This window comes from Xyrauchen texanus, chromosome 11 (genome assembly GCF_025860055.1).
Source record: "Xyrauchen texanus isolate HMW12.3.18 chromosome 11, RBS_HiC_50CHRs, whole genome shotgun sequence".
NCBI classification, from domain to species: domain Eukaryota; kingdom Metazoa; phylum Chordata; class Actinopteri; order Cypriniformes; family Catostomidae; genus Xyrauchen; species Xyrauchen texanus.
The window spans coordinates 17,992,244-18,014,304 of NC_068286.1; the positions used below are offsets into that span (position 1 = coordinate 17,992,244).

The 22,061-nt window shown below is 37.8% G+C and overlaps 2 protein-coding genes across 3 annotated transcripts in view; one reads left to right on the forward strand and one right to left on the reverse strand.

Moving 5' to 3' along the window:
- Positions 1–211: 211 nt before the first annotated feature.
- Positions 212–19,556, forward strand: LOC127651139 (ankyrin repeat and SOCS box protein 5-like). Of its 2 annotated transcripts, none has more exons than XM_052136837.1 (7): positions 212–523; positions 8,150–8,229; positions 8,414–8,521; positions 8,893–9,047; positions 17,914–18,044; positions 18,250–18,441; positions 18,871–19,556. In XM_052136837.1, exons 1-7 carry the CDS (start codon positions 265–267, stop codon positions 18,996–18,998), a joined length of 1,053 nt encoding a protein of 350 aa, XP_051992797.1. In that variant the 5' UTR covers positions 212–264; the 3' UTR covers positions 18,999–19,556. The 2 variants fall into 2 exon arrangements, with proteins under 2 accessions (XP_051992797.1, XP_051992798.1); XM_052136838.1 differs by lacking the exon at positions 212–523 and adding an exon at positions 1,696–1,922 and having other exon boundaries at positions 18,871–19,551.
- The window catches only part of LOC127651143 (WD repeat-containing protein 17-like), a 39,634-nt gene continuing 36,696 nt past the window's right edge, over positions 19,124–22,061 (reverse strand). The window contains 1 exon segment of the mRNA XM_052136844.1: positions 19,124–21,219. Within this exon segment, the coding sequence (XP_051992804.1) occupies positions 21,100–21,219 (120 nt within the window). The 3' untranslated portion in view covers positions 19,124–21,099.

Genomic DNA, 22,061 nt, shown 5'->3' on the forward strand with positions numbered 1-22,061 from the left:
AGGTGTTTGTTTGTTTGTTGTAGGGAAATAAGCACAAATTGTACTAAGGTTGATTCTTAAAATATCTTATGTATCCATAACAAAACAATACAAAGCAAATCAGAGCAGTACAAACATTCCGACACACCCCTCCTCAATGACAACACTTATTGCTATGCCTCAGTCAAGAGTCCCATTTTCCACTAGATTAAAGTAAAGCTGCCATATCTCATCCCTATACTCTGAGCCAAGCTGCCTTAGGGAATAACTGGGCCAGCCTGGCATATGATTCCATCAACATATCCCTGGATCCCATTCCAAAACATTCATAGTGACCGAGAAGCAGCGATGACTGAAATACTGGAGGAGCGGCCTTTCGGCTCGCGGTATACCAATGTCTATCTCTCGATTTTTGTCCTTTTTTGCTTCAAACTATTTGTCAAGATAATTTTAAACATTCTGACCCACTTCTACGCGGTTAAAGGAAACCGTAAGGAGGCAGCCCGGATCGCAGCTGAGTTCTATGATTTTGGCCAAGGGCATAGTAAGTGGGATATACAGTACTGGGATAGATGACTATGTATTTTGAAGCATGTTTTATGAAGTATCTTTATGTCTCCTTGTAAAGTACACTGGCAAAACTTTGTTAGGAGGTGACAGAGGACGCTTCTGTAGCATGACCCAGTTTGTCATACACACACACACACAACTGGGTCAGTGTATTCTTATCTCATAGTGAGATAAGATAAGAAAATTATTTATTGTTTTTAATGGCTGGGTACAGTTTGGATATATGGATGATAGTTTCATGTTTGAAGTAGTACATGAAAACTATTGAATGCAGAAATAGTACTGCTCCTTCGCATTCTTTTTACCTATTTACATAGTCTTATACATAATTGCATATTAACTATATCCATTGGTTATCTGAAGTCTGAAGGAAAATAGAGATTTAAATAATCTGTAGAAATGCTCTGCTGTAAGTATGGTTTTTAGTAACTCACTTTCTGTAAATCACATTTCTTTATTATTCTATTCTATTCTATTTCTGCCTGTGTAGTATCAGCTAAATAACATTCGTACAAAGTAGAATGAAATGTAAAAATTCACATCAACATTGCACGGAAAGTGAACAGTACAATATGTGTTATTTAAAGCAACACAAATACTGTATCAAAGTGCTTCTTACTCACTAACAGTACTTCTTGCCACAAGGCTTCTGACAACAACCAACCAATAATTGACATATTTTGATTGTCAAATCATGCTTCAAATGACGTAACAGGACATACTATGGAGTTTTCTTTGAAGTCTAAACAGACTGCAATTTTGTGCTTAAAAATGTTAAAACGTTACAAAATATACGGCTACAAAATACAACTAAATTGTATAAATGTAAGGGACTTTCAACCGTCTTGCTTACAAGGGTAAAAAATCAGAACATAATAAATCCTGAATCTATTCGTCTGGCCACTTGCGTCGGAATAACTGTAGCACCGTTCTAAACTTAAACTGATATATAATTAGTGCAGTGTAATCCCATACTCTGCCACAGGGTCCACGGGGGCACTGGCGCATTTTATACTACGGAAAGGGCTTCGAATAATGGATGCGCCTGCAAGACTACATAACGTCATCGTAAAGTTATTCATATTCATGAGTTCAATCTTAGCCATAGTAGGATTAGTAATTTCGTATACCGCTCATGTTATCTACACGACCCTACTGTCCTCTGAAACAACAACAAGCCAAGCAACCAATCAGAGAGAGGCACTAGTCACTATCCCTATGTAAAGAAGAGGACAGAGCCGATCCAAACATGCCTGAAGTTCCCTGCATAGATCCCGAGTACTCATATAATACACCAAAGAAAAGAAAGCGAGAGGACATCGACGATTTTTCAGCTAAAAAGAGATCGCGCTGGGGTATTTTGACTAGTCAAGGTGAGTCAGCGACACGTTATAAAATGTGCATTTAAATTGCACCCTGCTGTCACCTTGCGGTAATGCATTTGTATAGGGGTGGGCCTTATTTAACAAATAATAATAAAGTTAGTATTACATAGACAAAATGAGTATTCATATCATTAATTTTTACATATGTTTTAATGGCTCTTAAATATATTACACAGGGAATATTATCAATATACTGAATTTGTAAATATAAATAGCCTACATATTGCAAATATTAATATTTAATAAAATAAGTAAATTAAATATGAAAACATTGATAAATAGTGGGCTATGTATGCAGTGAAGAGAATATCAATTACATTATTGCAACATTGACGCATGAATCTGATCTGTGCTTAAATTTTGAGTTCTCTTTCGTAAAAATAATATAATAATATATGTTTATGTTGTGTATAAGACTATGCTTATATAATAATGCAGTAGTTACGGAGCAGTGATCCATTAATATAAAGCCAAATAGCGTATATATATATATATATATATATATATATATATATATATATATATATATATTTTGGCCAATAATTCAACCTTGTTAATCTTTCTCACATTTCATAAACCCAATTACAAAGCAGGCTCTCTATCTGTAGTAGTAATTTTAGGTGCATATGAACAGTGTACTGTTGGTACTATAGACGTGTAGCCTATAGTAATCATCAGTTTAAGCTAAAAATCTGCATATGCATTTTATTGCTTTTAGGAGTGGATAAAACCCTTACTGCTCAAAGCTAAGTTTAGTTAAATCTGCTGGGCGACATTTGAACCCTCTTAGCAAGGCCACCAGAATTGTGGATGCAGTGGATGCAGTATACTATGTCTTTACTCTGTTTTCAGAAAACAGAGAACTTCTTCTGCAGCATGTACTGTAATAGACCCCATAATGTATAGTCATATAATAATCTTGCATCAGTCTGTAACAGTATTCAGATTTATATTTGGGATTCCATTATATGTTTACAATGTCCAATAGAATAGTTGGTTATGTCTCTCCCTATCTGGATATTCCATAAGCTGGTCTGTTACAAGTGGACCTAGTCTCCATAGAGCCCAGCTATAGTCACATGAACTGAACAAGATCTGAAATATTCATGAGCTCTTACAGAGTCTCTCAATAAAGACTTGCTGTTTAAGTATGCAGTCACTAGCACTAAGCAGACAGCACAGTGTGAAGGGCGGAGGGAAAATCAATATTACATTTTTCACGATCTGGAACTATGCTCTGATGATATAAAGAACATTGTCACTAATTAACACATTTTTGACTAAATTAACTCATTTTTATACCAGCACAGCTGTTCTGATAACACAGCTTGTGTAATATTGCATTTAAAGGAATAGTTCACCCAAAAATGTAAATTATCTTATTATTTACTCTCTCACCTGACATCCCAGATGTATATGACTTTCTTTCATCCGTTTTAGAATTTCTCAGCTCTATAGGTTCATACAATGCCAGTAAAGGCGTGCCACTATTTTGTAGCTCCAAAGTCCACATAGGCACCATAAAAGTAAAAGTACTCCAGACATCTTTGGTGGTTAAATTCATATCTTCAGCCACAAGAAGCAACAGACTGCTTCATCCCTACTCATTCAATCTCCAATTTCACTTTCACATTCTCCTTCTGGTTTTAGTGATTCATAATCTTAATGCATTGTGCCCCCTACTGGGCATGGAGGATAATTTATGATAAATAAATGACTTAAATATTGATCTGTTTCTCACCCACCTATCATACTGTACCTGAACACATGGATTTAACCAATAGAGTCATATGAGTTACTTTTATGCACCCTTTATATGGATTTGGTGCTTAAAAATGTTGGCACCCATTCACTTGCATTGTGAGGACCTATTATTTTGCAAATCTTAATTTAAAAAACAGTTCTAGACTTGATATTTTAGGAACAATGTAGTTTTTTTAATTTTGTACATGTTTGCTCTGCTAATGAAAATAGTTCAAACAAAGCCAAAGCTGGATCTAGAGTTGTCTGTCATGAAGAAATGTGCATACTGATAGCCTGTCTGGAATGCTCTAAACACATACAAGTGAACTGATGCAACATTAAAGCATCTCAGTGCTGTTATAATAAATATCAGTACTCTTGGACACCACTTGTCCAATCATAGTGGGCCTTAACTAACTGTTGTATACAGTTTCTTTAAATACAATCACAACACATAGTATCTAGTAGCCTAGTATCATTGTGATTAACTTAAGCACAGCTGTGACCTAAAGCTCCACATGCCAGCTTAGAATCCAGAGTTGCGGCAATCAATTTCCCTAGCTCAGCTAAGCTAAAAAGAGAAGGCTCCTGCTTTTACGGGCTCTAGTCCATATAAGATGACAGGCGTCCTCTCATTTACAGGCTATGGCGTATGTGTATCAGTGGCTAGATGTGCCGTGGGGCGACGGAGACTTGGGTATGTACAGAATGGAACCTAACTCTCTCAGGCCTTGCTCTTTGCGAGGAATGCCAGTTGCAGAAGGCAGTTGTCATATGACTTTGTGGCTATATTGAGCTCTTGCTATTTATAGGTCTCCCTAATACACTCTGAATGGATACATATCCACCTTAGGAAATACTAGAACATTGTATACCATCCTGACATCAGTTCTGTATTGGTTCTGTTACTTTAAATATGAGATTTAATAGAGAGTGGCTGAAGGCGGTGTTGTTGGTAGTTGTGTTGTTGTACTATGGTCAGTTTATGCTTATGCAATTGTTTCATCAAGTGGTAGAGCTGAAGGTTTTATTATATTTAATGCTGTGGGTGCTGTTGTGTGTGCAGTGTGTCTTTTCAGAGATTAGAAGAAATTGCATGAATGGATCAGTGCAAAGCAAACAGAGTATTACATAGTATTTTTTCCCAACCGATACTATCTAATTGTAATGTTTAATGTGTGTGTTCATGTTTATGCTTTGGTTCATGTTTTCATGTCTTTTATTTTGAAAAGTCTAGTTCCTGGTTCTTGTCATGTGATTCCCTGTTTCCCTCCATGTTCATGTGTCTTGTTTTCATTGGTTCATTGTTTGATTACTTTGTTATTAGTTTGTCATTGGTTTTAGGTTATTAGTCTTGTTATCTTGTTTAGTGTTCTGTTTGATCATTGGTTTATGTTCCCCCATGTCATGTATTTAAGCCCTGATGTTTACCATTGTCCTTTGTCTAGTATTGTTTGTAAGTGTAACTTTGTTGTTTTGTTTAAACCATGCCAAGTCTAGTTTATGTCAAGCCACGTTTATGTTTAGCCATGTTTTAGTTATGTTAATGTTTATGTCTAGTTTATTTCTCATATATAGTTAGGGTTTTGGTTTCACGTTTATTTAATAAAACTGCACTTGATTTCTTCATTCCTTCGTCATCGTCTTCGTTCTTGCCAGCATCGTTACAGAATACTAGACCACCCATAATGGACCCAGCAATTCAGCTCCTGCACCTATGTCAGGGGCATAGATCCTTGTAGGAATATGTTGGGGACTTCTGCTCTCTGGCCAACGAGGTTGACTTTAATGAGGTAGCCCTCAAAGACTTTTTCCGTATCAGACTGAGAGAGCAAATCTCCTCATTGGTGTCTGGCGGTCGCAGTTCCCTCAGTCTCAGGTTCAGTGTATCGACCTTGCCCTGCGGATTGCTGGTTCTGCATTCACTGTGGGGGAGGCAGATGCCGAGCCAGCGTACCACGTCATGGTCAACGAACCAGCATTCCATGTCATGGTCAACGAGCCAGTGACCCACGTCATTGTGGACGAGCTAACGCCCATGCCTGCCATGGCCAACAAGCCAACTCCCACGCCTGCCACGGCCAACAAGCTGGAAGCCTAGTCTGTCCCAGAGCCTGCACCACCAACTTGGGCCTCACGGAGGAGGAGGAATTTTGTCTCTGAGTCTAAGCATGTGTTCATGACCACATAATTCGTTCCCGAGTCTCAGTTCTTGCCCCTGAACACAGAGGTCGCTCCCGAGACTCTGTCCATACCCACGACCACAGTGGTCAATTCCGAGACTCTGTTCATGCCCACGACCAAGGAGGTCGTTTCCAAGTCTCTGCCCATGATCATGATCACGGAGGTAATTTCCATGTCTCTGCCCCTGTTCATGACCATGGAGGTTGTTTCCAAGTCTCTGCCCATGTTCACGACCACAGAGGTCATTTCCAAGTCTGTGCCCATGTTCACGACCATGGAGGTCGTTTCCAAGTCTCTGCCCATGTTCACGACCACAGAGGTCATTTCCAAGTCTCTGCCCATGTACACGACCATGGAGGTCATTTCCAAGTCCCTGCCCATGTACACGACCATGGAGGTCGTTTCCAAGTCTCTGCCCATGTTCACAATCACTTTGGTCTTTTCCAAGTCATCCAGAACTCTTAGTTTCGATCCTGCCATGGCTCCGCCTTCAACGACTTTTCCCCATGTCATGGCCGCCATGCCAGAGTCCTCTCCAGGCCATGTCACGGCCACGCCAGAGTCCTCTCCAGGCCATGTTACGGCCACGTCAGAGTCCTCTCCAGGCCATGTCACGGCCACGCCAGAGTCCTCTCCAGGCCATGTCACGGCCACGCCAGAGTCCTCTCCAGGCCATGTCACGGCCACGCCAGAGTCCTCTCCAGGCCATGTCACGGCCACGCCAGAGTCCTCTCCAGGCCATGTCACGGCCACGCCAGAGTCCGCTCCAGGCCCGGTCACGGCCACGCCAGAGTCCGCTCCAGGCCGAGTCACGGCCACGCCACAGACTGCTCCAGGCCATGTCACGGCCATGCCAGAGTCCGCTCCATGCCATGTCTCAGCTAAGCCACAGACTGCTCCATGCCATGTCACAAGCAAGCCTCTGCTCCACGGTCCTGACACGCCTCTGCTCCACAGGGGACCTCCATCCCTACGGTTCCACTAATAAACAATATGCTTATTTTTAATCTTGCAATGTTAACATTTTAATAAAAAATAATAATGAAGCTTAAAATGCAGTGTCAAGAATTTCTTTAACACTCTGTAACACACTGTAACTTGCTTATGCATACATAGCTGTTATGTAAAACATCAAATAATTAAATGTTATAACTATTCCCAACTCATTAATTCACCATGTTGCCTGTTAAATTCTCAGTGGTGGTAATACCATTGGGAACAATTCTTTAGATACCCACCTAAGGGCATTTATTGGTAGACCTGATATAAAACAAAAGAGAAAAGTGTGAATGTGAAATGAGATATTTTTTTTAAGAAGATCAGTCAAACTAATGATCTGCCTCTTATACATAGCATGTTGTTATAGTCCTTGTAATAATAAGTGTTCTTGGTCATTTATTGCATTTCTGATACACTTCAGAATTTCTGAAAAATGTAGGAATTTTTTTTTGCTTTTATTGCTTTTCCTGATATAATAATAAAAAGACTTTGTAGTAATAATATCATGCTCACCTGTGCTGAATGCTAAATATGTAGTAAAATACATATTACCCACATATGTTGCTGTTCAGACTGATCACACTGAATTCGGGATTCATCAGGATGTCAAAAGTTCTGTTGCCAAAATCGAAACAAAATTTGAAACACTGCCCCTAATGGCTGAAGCAGGAAGTGCTGTTGAGGTAAAATATCCACAGGGTGGTACCAAAAGTGAGTTGTTTTAGTTGTAAATAACCTTATACAGTCAACAGGAATGCATATTTTATTAAACCTACAGCCTCATCCAAACCCAAACCATAAACCTAACCATCAGTTGAGTAAAAATTTATTTATTTATTTTGCATATTTATTTTACTACACCAGCACTGAAGAATCTGTTCAACGACCTCAAATGTTGAGATGATTCAACCTTTTATTGTATTATAGAGAGCTGATCCACTCTCACAATAGTTGATAATGGTTTGCCATTTTCAGCAATTGCACTCACAAGATCTTGTCTCAACCGCTGTCAATGGGCAGTGTCAAAATCACCAGCACACAACACCCACACTTTAGAATATGCCAGACATAATCAAATCAAATCATATTGTGGTTGAGTGGATATATTTAAGGCTCTTAAATCACAGATGTCCAGGCCAGTGCTTTCAAAATCATTGGTTATTAGTATGGCGTGTTAATATATACGTTGTTAATATAACATTTGATAGCTGTTACACATAATTGTTGGATGTCAGTACATTTGTTAATTCATCAGATTAATTTGATGTGTTTTCATTAACGTCTTACAGGTTCATGGGCAGATCGTTCTCCACTCCATGAAGCTGCATGTCAGGGTCGGCTACTGGCCCTTAAGACCCTTCTCTCACAGGTTTATTCACAAATACACTTAAATTAAAAATATATATTTTTAATCTCTTATAATATTATAATAAACCTAATTAATCACATGTTTTGCAGTAGCTTATATAAGTCAACTTGTATAAAAGAGGCTGCTAAATGAGTAAATTGATATATTGAATATAATAATATCTCTCTTTTTTCCATATTACCAGGGTTACAATGCAAATATCATCACCATTGATCACGTGACTCCACTTCATGAAGCTTGTCTAGGAGATCATGTAGCCTGCGCCAGGGCTCTCATTGAGGCTGGTGCCAATGTGAGCTGATAATCACAACAATTCAGAATTATTATTAACCTCAAGGATATGTAACTCTTGAATTTGTACACATCATTTTCAACTTGAGCTGGCAGACAAACTTCTATTTAATGTAATCTCTTTACACATGTACAAAATGCAAACAGAGCAAGTTGAAACCATTTAGAGGTTGGATCATTTTATTTTAGAGTCCACAAAATGACATTTATTGCAGATCTTTGTAAGACGGACCATATCGAACCTTGCCCTGTCAATGTGCATTTAAATCACTACAAATTACTATTAAGACTTCTCATATGTTTTCTTGCTCTTTGTTTATTGAAATACTTGGAGGACTCTGCTCAGATTGATAACATTTTCCTGCATGGTAGGTAAATGCCACGACCATTGATGGTGTGATCCCGCTGTTTAACGCCTGCTCGGCAGGTAGTGTCACCTGCACAGAGGTGCTGTTAGAACATGGAGCAAAACCACAGGCAGAAGCGTGTCAGCCTTCACCCATTCATGAGGCCTCCAGCAAAGGCAAGTCATTCTGCTTACTAGCTAATTACCTTTAGTCTAAACATTAAATTATCCAATGTTTTAAGTTTCTTTTTGAAAATGGTAAATTATTATGGATTTATAAAATTAAAGGGTTACACTTTACAATAAGACTCTCTTTGTGAGCATTATTAAATGCATGAAGTATCATGAATTTACAATTCACAATATTTTAAAAGAGCATTTATTAACCTTGTTAATGTTCATTGATAAAAAAGACAATTGTTTATTGTTAGTTCTTTTAAGTTCACACTAAGTTCAGTGTTAACATGTGCAACTTTTAATGTTAAAATGTATATGTTTAAATTAACATTAAACAAGATTAGTATGTGATGTAAGAGTATTGATCATTGTTAGTTTATAGTATTTAATGAAGTAGTCAGGGGCGTTTCAAGATATAAGAGGTATAAGCGGCCACTTGGGGCCCCCAAACCACCAGGGGTTCCTACAAAGCAAGCTTTAATTTTTTTTATATATATATATTAATTAATTCAGTGCGATTCATTTAATAAAAAATAATGCGTTGAAAAAATGCAATTAATCGCAATGCCCCCGGGCCGTAATAAGGAAGATTCCTGAGAAATGCAAACTTGTAGTACCACCTGTTTACACCACAGGCAGTAATTGAAGTGTGGCAACGTGCAGTTTATACAGTAAAGAAAACACATTACGTTCTTGCGTTCAAAACACTTGATGGAGCGCAAATTCAAACTAAGGGATCTCAAGATGTGTTCTAAGTATTAAACTATATTTCATTTAACACAGTGACATAAAAATGGTAGGGCTGCCAATCGATTAAAAATGTAAAATTTGACATGGTGTTAATTATATTATATACATCATATTAATTAATCGCGATTAATCACATATACAAATATTTGCTGAGAAAGCCCCTCATATAAATATAATTCAATATATAATGATGAAATATTGATACATAGTTATCTTTAAATATTGTATATATATATATATATATATAAAAAAAAAAAAAATATTCAGATAATTAAAATGCATTACATTCTTGTGGCAGAAGAGTTAATCATTGATAAGACAATACAAAAAGCGGCTTTAGAATACAATGTATTGTTTACTACGATATTATTGAACATAAGCCAATCATTGGCATACAGTTCACAGAAATCCATTTCACATTTTAATCGATTGACAGCCCTAATATATATATATATATTTACACATACAAATATTCAATATTTTGAAGAATGTCGAAGTGACTTTCATTGGCTTACAGTGACACCTAGTGGCCAGGAAGCTGCATCATTCAAACACAGTAGTTCCTTTTCATAGGAACTCGAGCTGTGTAATCGCATTGGGACACGCCCTGAGTGTCACGTGGTCTGAAGCCCATATACAAACACGGCAATTTATTGGCTGATGGTGCTTAAGCAATGCCCCTATGTCATAGCTCCATAAAGGCGCTTGCTTCTTGCCGTCGAGTCAGATTTTCTGTTGTTCATTGCACAAACTCATCTGGCCCATGTTGTACCAATGACTCACATCGAAGATCAGATCATTATTACTCTCCCTTTTGAGTGGCAACACAGGAAGGAATTTAAGAAGCGACTCATATAATTTTATACAGCTAATATTTTATTATATTTTATAGAGCAATTTGAATGTGGTTTGAAAGGGTCTGATGGGGACAGAGGCGCTGTTCAAGGCACGTAATTTCTCACCACAAGGTGTTATCCCTACTTGTTCCAGTTCCACGGCCTCCAGATTGGAGCGAGGGCAGTTTGGGTTTCCGGCTTTGTGTCTGAGAAGATTTGAGTGTGAACGAACATCGCATTCTTCCTGATGTTTGTCGCCCTCCCCTTGAGCGAAAGCCTCATCAGACATGCTTTGAGGCCTAGTTAGGCAGCCATTTTCTGCAAACAAGCGTGTGCAATAGTTTCCATGTGCATCTTGAGCCGTCGCTACTAAAAACACTCTATGAGACCCGTACGACGCAAACTGCTCGTGGTGGAGGGGATCATGCATGAGCCCAGCTGCAGAACAAGGGGGCTGGAATAAGAGAATATTCACCAACAGAGTGATGACGAATCAACACACGAGCGCTTAGCATCCCAAAAGAATAATGGCACCAACTATCAAAATGCGAGGCATTTTAACTCTTCTTTTTTTTTTTTGTCTTTCGCCCGTTCATGGACCACGCTGGCATTATGATGAGACAAGAGACACGCACTGCTATCTTTGCTCGATTTTTTGGTGGCGGCATTGATGTCGCACTTTTCAGTCAGCAGTTGTATCTACACATGATGGTTTTTCAGTCCAACCAAGCACAAGGAATGACTTTGAGCTAATATCAGCTCCGTTTGGAATTTCCCTAATTTTTTACCCTCGGCTTGCGCTGGGTCTAGGTAATGTTTTTGTTCACGAGGATGTTTCGCACTATCTGAGTACTATGCATTGTTCCCCCATTGTATGTTTGGAGTTCTGACTTTTTTTCAGTACACCAATTTAGCTCAGTCTCCCCTGAAATTTACGCTGACGAACGAGCATTGAATATTTTCAGCTTGAGTTTTGCCAATGCCTCCATGACCAAGGGTCTCGGGGCACAAGTAATATAAATCAACGTATGATAAAAATAGGTCTACACCGGAGTCTGATGGGCTTGCTGTGTAACAAATGATGAGCTCTTTTTCAGTGAAGGAAATTGGTTTGTATAAATGTATCCGTTTCTCTCCTGTTTGCCCTTCGTCGGTTTTGGGATGAGTTTGCCATTGCAGCTTGCATGGGAAGCGAACATTATACAAAAAAAAACAATGCTTCCTGTATTCAGCCTCTTTCTCCATGACCAAAGGTTTTGGGACATGAATAACAGATTTCGATGTTCATCGAGCAAAAGTGTACACAAAACATACAGTGAACATAAAGAATACCTGGGCTGTTGTGGTGAAACAGTTTTCTGAAATAAACATTCAAGTATCATGTATGCCGAAATACATCCATCCATCTTCAACCGCTTATCCAAAGTCGTGGGGGCAGCTGCTCCAGCAGGGGGCCCCAAACTTCCCTATTCCCAGCCACATTAACCAGCTCTGACTGGGGGACCCTGAGGCGTTCCCAGGCCAGTGTGGAGATGTAATCTCTCCACCTAATCCTGGGTCTTCCCTGAGGCCTCCTCCCAGCTGGACGTGCCTGAAACACCTCCCTAGGGAGGCGGCCAGGGGGCATCCTTACCAGATGCCCAAACCACCTCAACTGACTCCTTTCGACGCAAAGGAGCAGCGGCTCTACTCCGAGCTCCTCACGGATGACTGAGCTCCTCACCCTATCTCTAAGGGAGAAGCCCGCCACCCTTCTGAGGAAGCCCATTTCGGCCGCTTGTACTCGTGACCTAGTTCTTTCGGTCATGACCCAGCCTTCATGACCATAGGTGAGGGTATGAACAAAAATTGACCGGTAGATCAAGAGCTTTGCCTTTCGGCTCAGCTCTCTTTTCGTGACAACGGTGCGATAGAGCGAGTGCAATACCGCCCCCGCTGCCCCGATTCTCCGGCCAACCTCCCGCTCCATTGTCCCCTCACTAGTGAGCAAGACCCCGAGGTACTTGAACTCCTTCACTTGGGGCAATACCTCCTTCCCTACCTGCCGAAATACAATAAAGGCAAAAACATTATCAAATTCCCTTCAACCATCCACAGTATTAGAGTAGCAAAGGCTTTCCTCCACTGTGCTGCTGGTTTGGGGCAGTCACCAAAAGTTAAGCCAAGCTCAACATCTAGTGGTTAAAGCCATGCAATAATCCGTCTATCTGCCCATCTGTCAGCTTGGCAGCAGCTGAAGGGCTTTTCGAACTGGGTACTTAGAACGATAAAGCGTGGTTATGTAATTCAATTCAGAAGAACTCCACTGGTGTTCAGTTGGGTTGAAAAAGTGGCAATGGAGGAGATTCCCTTTTCTCAGAGAGAGTGCGGCTTTTACTGCCATGATTTTCTGGTCCCGAAAAAAGATGGCGGCTTGTGTCCTATTCTAGATTTGAGATGTTTGAATTACAAACAAACATTGGAATGTCATTCTCAGCCATTTGCGCAATCTAGGGCTGTTTGTAAACCTATACTTTAAACTTTGTTTCTAGGGGAGGAGCTAAATTCGCAGGCTATGCAGGCATGTCTGTCTCCAGTTCACATTATGTCATTCTGACGGTGTCTAGCGATGTTCAGAGTGGGATGCATTTTCCCTGCAAGAACATTTCACATTTGCTTAAAGTCTATGTTACCGCTATAGCAGCTGAGCATGCACTTACCAATGGAGTCTCGTTTTATGCGCGGGGTACACAGGCTTAGACCTTTCCGTCCCATCTGCGTTCCTTTATAGGATTCATCTGTTGTTTTAGAGGTGCTCTCGGGTGCTCCGTCTGAGCCCTTGGCAACAGGTGATAATACGTTTCTAACACAATTTGATTTGCATGCCCTGTTGATTAATCCCTTATGTATTTACCCTTAAGGGTGTTTAAGAGTGGTGTTAAGACCTTGCTTGGGCTATTTGCCCAAGGTCATTTATACATAATTTTGCTCGCAGACTATGAATTTTTAGGCGTTCTATCCTCCCCCATTTGAGTCGAGGAGCATGAAAGATTGCATATGCTTCGCCCAGTTCAGGCGCTGCAAGTTTATGTTGACTTTACTTGCCAGTGATGTAAATCAGAGCAGTTGTATGTGCGATTTGGTGGCAGCAGCCGGGGTGTTTTGGTGTCCAAGCAATGTCTCATCGGCTAGTTGATGCAATTTCAGGTGCTTACGAAGCGCATGGTTTAAATTCGCCTTCGGGTATTCAAGCTCATTCTACGAGGAGCATGGCATCCTCATGGGCTTTGGCTAGAGGTGCGTCCTTGTAGGACATTTGTATGGCAGTAGGATGGTCCTCTTTGCATTTACATTTGTTAGATTGTATAATCTGGATAAGGGTTTGACTCCTGAATCACAGGTTCTCTCTGTTGGAACAGGAATAAACTCATAATTCACTCTGTTTTATTCAGACTAGGGCTACAACAACTAATCGATAAAATAGATTATTTCAATAATGGAAATCATTGACAACAAAATATATTATCAATTTGTTGGATATATTCCACGAGGATGGAGAAGCTCCCTCAGTGACGTCACTTTACAGCCCGGTGGAAAATGTGTTGCATGATGAAAATTATTTGAAAAACAACGGAGACAAGTTGAAGAAACATGTCCCAAGCACAAGAGCACTTTAAACACCACAAAGAAGATCATAATACACATACAGTTTAATGTGGACCAGTTGCTGATTCAGGCAGAGGTGGGTAGTAACGTGTGTCTGACTGTCTTTATGATTTGACGCAGCTGGCTGAAAAGCAGTGTGTGTTTTTTTTTCTTTATTAACTGAAAAGTGTTAAGTGTCTGTGTTTGTCAAGCCCGTCCCAGCTTCCTCCTTACTGTCTTGAGTGTAACACTTAAGACTGTAAGGAGGAAGCTGGGACCAGCTTGAATAACTTTTATGCTGACTCTATGTGCTTTTTGGAGCTTCAAAGTTAAAAAATTCTCTTTTATTGTATGGACAAACAGAGCTGAGATATTCTTCTAAAAATCTTAATTTGATTTGTGTTCTGCAGAAGAAAGAAAGTCATACACATCTGGGATGGCATGAGGGTGAGAAAATTAAAGCATTTAAATGTTTTGGTGAACTATCCCTTGATGCATGGAAGAAAGAAGTCAAATGGGTTTGGAACAAAATGGCGGTGAATGATGACAATTTCCATTATTAACAATTATAAATATAAATAGTACTATTATTATTATTATTATTATTATCATTAATCATTCTGTAATGAATGTTAAATGTGTTTGTCATGTACTGGAATATAGGAGAGTAAACATCCATTACGTTATAAGTGAAAGTAACTAGTTACTCAAACTACTTGAGTATTCTTTTTATTGGATACTTTCGTACTCAAGTAATTTTTAACATTATTACTTTTACTTCTACTTGAATAATTATTTTCTTAAGTAATTGTAATTTTACTTGAGTAAAGTTTTTGGCTACTCTACCCACCTTGGCTGTGTTAATGCCAACGGCATATATTTTGCCAAAGATGTGTATTTTTTGGGGAATTTTGAGTTCCTATAATACATCTATAGTACACTGTGTACACAAAATAGTTACACTCAGTACCTTAAGGAAAAAAATTCCCCATTGAAACCCATGAAAATGCAATATTTGACCCCAGTGCCATTAAAGCATAAAATCGTGAATTCTATGATATTATGCTTTCATTCCTGAGCCCTGGCTTCAAAATAAAAAAAAATATATATATATTTTCTAGCCTGTGGAGCAAATATATGATTTTTTCCCAATTTTCTGTTTGCTGTATTATAGTGCACTGCAGGCCAATTGAATAAATGATGCAGCTAAAATTGTGTGGGTGTGTTGGTATGGATGTCAGAGTGTGTTTTTTATGTGTGTATTGAGACTTTTTTGTGTGTGTGTGTAAAACCAACAGTGGCATTATGTAAATAAACTGGCATTTAAAGGGTTTAAAAAGGGTAGTTATGATCAGGTCTGATGATGGTTAAAAAATGAAAATCAGTGAAAGTGGAAAATAATATTAAATAATATAATATTATTATGCCATTTTTTTACGCAGACATTTTTGTCCTCTAAGGTACTGAGTGTGTGTGTTTTTTTATTTTTTTATCTGGCTCAAAAAGTAATAATGCATCAAAACCAATGTTGCTTATCATTGACATATCCCAGACTGTGATAATAATAATCAAAATAATAATAATAGTCCCCTTAGCATTTAGTACTGAAAATAATAATAAAACAAAAATGTTTTTTGTTTCATAAAAATATATAATTATATAAACAAACTTGCATTTAAAGTGTTTTAGATTGTTACTCATCATGTAAGCACATGTAATACAATGAGCACCATAATGAGACTTCAGCACGAGTGTGAATCTGCACTGCATTAACAGATGATTGTACTATAATAAACTGTATATAATGCTGAAATAATGCAGAATAATGCTAAGGGTCCTGATATGTGATCATCCTGATAATGCCAAATGTAATGTCTGATTCCACCAGCAAATGTATACTATGGCAAACATAATTTTATTGGATAAGCATACACATATTTTTGAAAAGAACAGTTTAGAAAAATGTAATTATCGACAATACTATTTAAAAACCTACAATATTAATTTAAAATACTTAAAATGTATATAATCAGTGACAGTGTACAAGCATATGTATCTAACATGGTTATGAATTTATCAGCTGGGCAGAATTATTAATATTTCTGTTCTGGTGTCACCATTGTCCACTTTTGGGCTGATGTTTTGTCCACTACATCCCCATTGTATAATTTTACTCTTTAATGAACAGTACTTTTTGTTCTACAAAGTTTTACATTTAATGAAAGGAACTGTTTTGCATGTACAATGAAAGTAATAATAATAATAATAATAATAATAATAATAATAATTTCAAAATCAACTTTTCATGATTCAGGCTTTGTTCAAAGTTTTGTTAGAGTATAGAATCATGAATTCAGTAATACAAATTAAACTGTTTTGCTGTAATTTCTGTAAAAATAATAATATTTTAATGAAATACAGGAAATGAAATGTCTTTTTATCTGATTAATCAAATAAATAATCAAAGATTAATCAATTATCAAAATAATCGTTAGTTGCAGCCCTAATTCAGACACTTTAGCTCACTTGTGCACTGCTATATGCTTGCCACACAGGCGTAGACAGTTGACAGCTACTGTTTGCATGGTGTGAATGTATATAATTCCCAATGCGATTACGCAGCTCAAGTTCCCACGAAAGTGAACAAGGGTTACGCTTCACGTAACCGAGATGCTGCGTAAACTGGCCATACTCTCTAGCAGTTGCATAGGCTCGTGCCTTCATGCAGAAAATCGGACCCGATGGTGCAAAGCGAGCACCTTATGCCTAGGGGCATCGCTCAAGCACCATCAGACAATACATTGGAATGATTGTATAAGGGCTTCAGACCATGTGACACTCAGGGTGTGTCCCAATGTGATTACACAGCTCATTCCCACTCGGGGAAAAAGGGTTACACTTCATCTAACCGAGATGTTTTCGGTAACCAATTCCATTGTAGAAATTCACTATGCACATTAAGCCAGAATTAATTTAATACATGAATGAAAGGGTCCAGTAACAGGGCAGTTACTGAGATTAAGCAAGTACATTTCAGATGGACATGTGATCCTAACATGGCTTCCCCCATGAGGAAGTAACTGCCCCATGTAGAATAAAACAGCTTTTATAAGGTTACTGATATGACCTGATATGGTCCTCATCTCATGTGAGTGGTAATGATTTCATACATAGGTTTCAAAATTGCTATTCATTTCTTTAGAAGTAACACCTTTTAAATGAGGAAACAACTTTACTGAGGGCACCTTTTTTTTTTTTTTTAAATGGATAAGTTGGACTGGAGAGTAAAGTTGTCAACAAGTGCCCATCACACTGTATATGGGAACTTCCTTAAAACTAGATACCTCATTAAGTTGGTTGATTGTTCAGAGCTATAATCTAGGAAAACGGTGACTACTTTGAAGAATCTAATACATAAGATTTGATTGATATTTTGAATATTTTTCAGTCTGTAATTCTCATTTGTGTTATTTCATAGTTTTGATGACTTTACTATTATTCCAAAATGTGGAAAATAGTAATTATAAAGAAGTAGGTGTGACTGATAGTGTAAGTATTAAATGAAGAAATTGCATATAAATGTATAGAGTTTCCAAACATATAAATGATACCTTAATTATCCGTTTAAGTAAATATGGATGTGTTTGTTTTCTCAGGCAGGGCAGCATGTGTAGAGGCTCTCATTGCATGGGGAGCAGATGTAGATTATGATATCCCTCATCTAGGAACACCGCTTTACATTGCCTGTGTGTCCCAGGAACTCCAGTGTACACAGAAACTTCTGGATGGAGGTGCGTTTGTTAAAACTACTGACTGTGAAACAGTGAATTCAGTTTAGTCATTTTAGTTATCATAAAGTCTCATCCATGTGCACACTATTACTGTTCAAATCAAGTTAAAACAAACAAATCAAGTGAGGTCACATTCCATCTTATTGACACTTTCAGTTATAGTTTGTTCATCGGACCCTCTCAAAAAGGATCTGTTTTTTCAAAGGAGCCAATGTGCAGAAGGGCCGTTTCTTGGACACGCCCCTGCATGCTGCAGCACAGAAGGATTGTCCAGAAATCATCAGAGTTCTGCTAGAATTCGGCGCTAATATTAACACTCGCAACCTGGAACTACAGAAGCCAGTGGAGACCGCGCCACCGAGCAGTACAGCAGAAGGCATGCTCCTGCTTTATGAGGGTAATGATTGTTTTCTTACCAGCCCATTTTGAAATATGATTGCTTTGTGGTTGTTTTGTATCTGGTAAATTTGTCAACCAATACCTTGATTTTTATTATTACCACTCAGTTGAATGGATGAACGTTGTTGTAGACATTAAACATGTTTAAAGGGTCATTCACACAAGATGTGTTCTTTCGTACATCTGCGCCACTTTTTTATTGTTTGTCTATAATAATGTGTGCTAGACCATCATCCTTGTCCTTTGCGTCACATCTGTTTTTTCAGTATCTCATAACATGTTTTTAAGATTAAGATTAAAAAAAGCCCCCTTTGTTCTGTTCCATTTCACTGCACTTCAGCTAGCTGTGTTTGAATGCAAGAATGTGTTCCGTGTGAATGGGCCCCAATCATATAATAATAGTAACCTTCACTTTCTTTCTGGATAGCCACACCAAGGTCTTTATGTCAGCTGTGTAGACTGAGTATCCGAAACTACATGGGCCGATCCAGACTACAGCTGATCCCTCACCTCAAACTGCCTACACTTCTCAAGAGTTTTCTGCAGTACAGATAGACTCTTTATTCTCTCTGTTTAAGTGCATTAATATAAGAAATGTACCCACACTTGTTTGAGACTACCATCGCACAAAAAAACACTATCATGCTGGCCATTCTTTTCACTTCTGATAAGTTCAAATGTTTGTGTGTGTTTTTTTTTTTAAATAAAATATATTTAATGCAACTAATGAACATCACTTATGTTTTGGTAAATACTATCTAAATGTGTCATTTGTAACCTGTGCATTTTGATCAATGTTAGCGGCATGGCTTCTTTGATACAAATGTATCATCTTGGAATGAAATTATCGTTATGCCTTGATATGGACTGTATGGTCAACATTACAAATTCTCATTTTATTAATCTAATAAAAATAATAAAATCTAACAAAATGGAAATCAATTCCAGTAGTATTCACAAAATCTGATGCTATCATGGTTTTCACAGTTATCTCTTAACATTGCACACTTCAAAAGTGATGTGTATAAAACTTTTAATGGTACACTACTGGTAAGATTCAATCTAATACTTTTTGCATTGCATTTGCCAATACAAATAAACAAAATAAGTGAAATTCAATTGGCTTTTTCTCTTTGTCATTATTTTTCAGCTGCAGTTGATTTCAGTCATGCCTGATTCAAAAATCATAGAAATCAGCTCTTTTATTTGAGTCAATTCTCAATTAATGGAATCATATTCAATTAAGAAAAAATAAAATATATATTCTTGAGATATTCTTGGTAACTTCATCCTTTTTAATAGCAATTATCAAATCATAGTCACAAAAAAGGTCAGTTTGAGTGACATGTGTCTTGCTAGTTCTTACATATATTGCCTTGGCACTTTTATGATATATCATTATTCAAAGTTAACAGGAAAATGATGGTTGTGTGCATGCAGACTTAGTGGATTTGGGTAAGTCCCGGCCTCAGTCTGATGCCTGACTCAACTACAGGATCAATATGTGATGTTTAACTTTCCTTTAGTTCCTTTTGTTATGTTCCCTTTGTTGCGTATGGATAATGCCATGTACACCAATTTTTGCTTGGAGTTTTAGACAAACTCTAGAACAAAACTATATACAAATAAATACATTTCATAGTGCAGCTTGATGAAAATAGCCTCTGTATCTGGATTGTCAAGTAATAATCTTAAACAATTTTACAGTACATACTCAGCTATGTGTGACAATGCTTGCAACTAAAAAAATTTACCAGCTTGAACACCTGACAATTATAATTTATGTCTAATGTGCTATGCCATATTGATAGAAATACTTTTGTCTTTTACTTCCTAACTTCATAAATAAACTCCAAATGTAAAGCCATGTATCAGCAGAAATTTATTACATTCTGTGTGCGTTTTCTCAGAGTTATTGCCTATGTTTTTCTAGACATGTATTTTGAATATTTCAGCAAGGCTTAATGTTCTAATAATGCTATGTAAATAATGCTGCCAAATTGAATGTACATAAATATTAAACCTCCAGAACTACTGCACTCTGTAATAACCATTCATAATGGTCCCTGAATGGAATAAAGTAACATTGCAATGTGATTATTACAATATACTTTCTTCAAACTCTCATTATTCCTATTTGGGTCTACTAAAATAAGGTGTATATTCACAAGTCAATACATTAAGGATAAGAGACAAATCAGCCAAACTGTTTCAGTGGAAAAACAGCAAACCTAACTTGTCTCTCATGAAATTAAATAAATAAATAAATACGCAAAGAAAACTTTACCAGTAAATACCCTGTACTCAAGTCTTAAAATAAAAGATTCAGAAGACTGCGTGATCCAAAAAATGCCCGATCTTTATAATAATCTTTGACAGTACCAACTAAACAGCTACTAGAATAACAAACTTTGGGCTATAATATTGACTGCAACCCTCAACACTGCTCATCTGATTCTTTGCATATACTCTGCAAGTTGCACATCAATAAACACACCATGGAATGGCAAAGCTTCAGGAAATATTGGTTTGAATTTGCTGTTCTATGACATGCAACAAGCTCTCTGAGATATATGGGGAATGTTTATCCACTACCAGACACTGACTTTCCAGAGCCAGACTAGACAGAATACTGCTCACATTCATGTGTTTGTACTCAGAAGGGGTTGAGGCGTATACCCGTCCCTAATGGAGAGAAAGGGTTCACCTTCGCCCACATAAGGGCATCATTTAGAGAAATGGCTGACTTGCCGTCCTCCAGGAAGAACACTGGACCCTGCCAGTCAAAATAAAAACAGATTTAAGTTTGAAGGCATTCAGGATTTACCATCCTAGTGCTATACAAAAGAGAGGTATAGGTGTCATAGAGAGACGCCTAGCTAGAAAAAACTGTATTGTTCAGCATCACTTTTAAACATCAAGAGACATAATCATGTTACCATTTACCTTGGTATCACCTTAAAGGGATAGTTCACCCAAAAATGATCAATTTAGACACCCTCATGCCATTCCAGATTTGTTTTCTACTGCTGAACACAAATTAAGCTTTTATAGAAGATTACCTCAGCTTTGATGGTCAATTCAATGCAATTAAATGATGCCAGAACTTTGAAGTTCTGAAAAGGACAGAAAGGAAGCATATAAGTAATCGTTATACTCCAGTAGTTAAATCTATATCTTCAGAAGTGATATGAAAGATGTGGGTGAGAAAGAGATCATTATTTAAATCCCTTATTACTATAAATTATCCTCCCTGCCCAGTAGGTGGTGATATGCACAAAGAAAAAGAAGAATGCGAAAGTGAAAGTGGAGATTTATAGTAAAAAAAGGACTTAATTATTGATCTGTTTCTCATCCAAAGCTTCTGAAGATATGTATTTAACCACTGGATTTGTTCCTTTTTAGGTGGATTAATTTTATGCTGCATTCATGTGCTTTTTGGAGCTTCAAAGTTCTGTCCACCCTTCACTTGAATTGAATGGACCAACAGAGCTGAAATATTCTTCTAAAAATATTTGTTTGTGTTCTGCTGAAGAAAGAAAGTCATACACATCTGGGATGGCATGAGGGCGAGTAAATGATGAGAGAATTTTCATTTTCGGGTGAACTATCCCCACT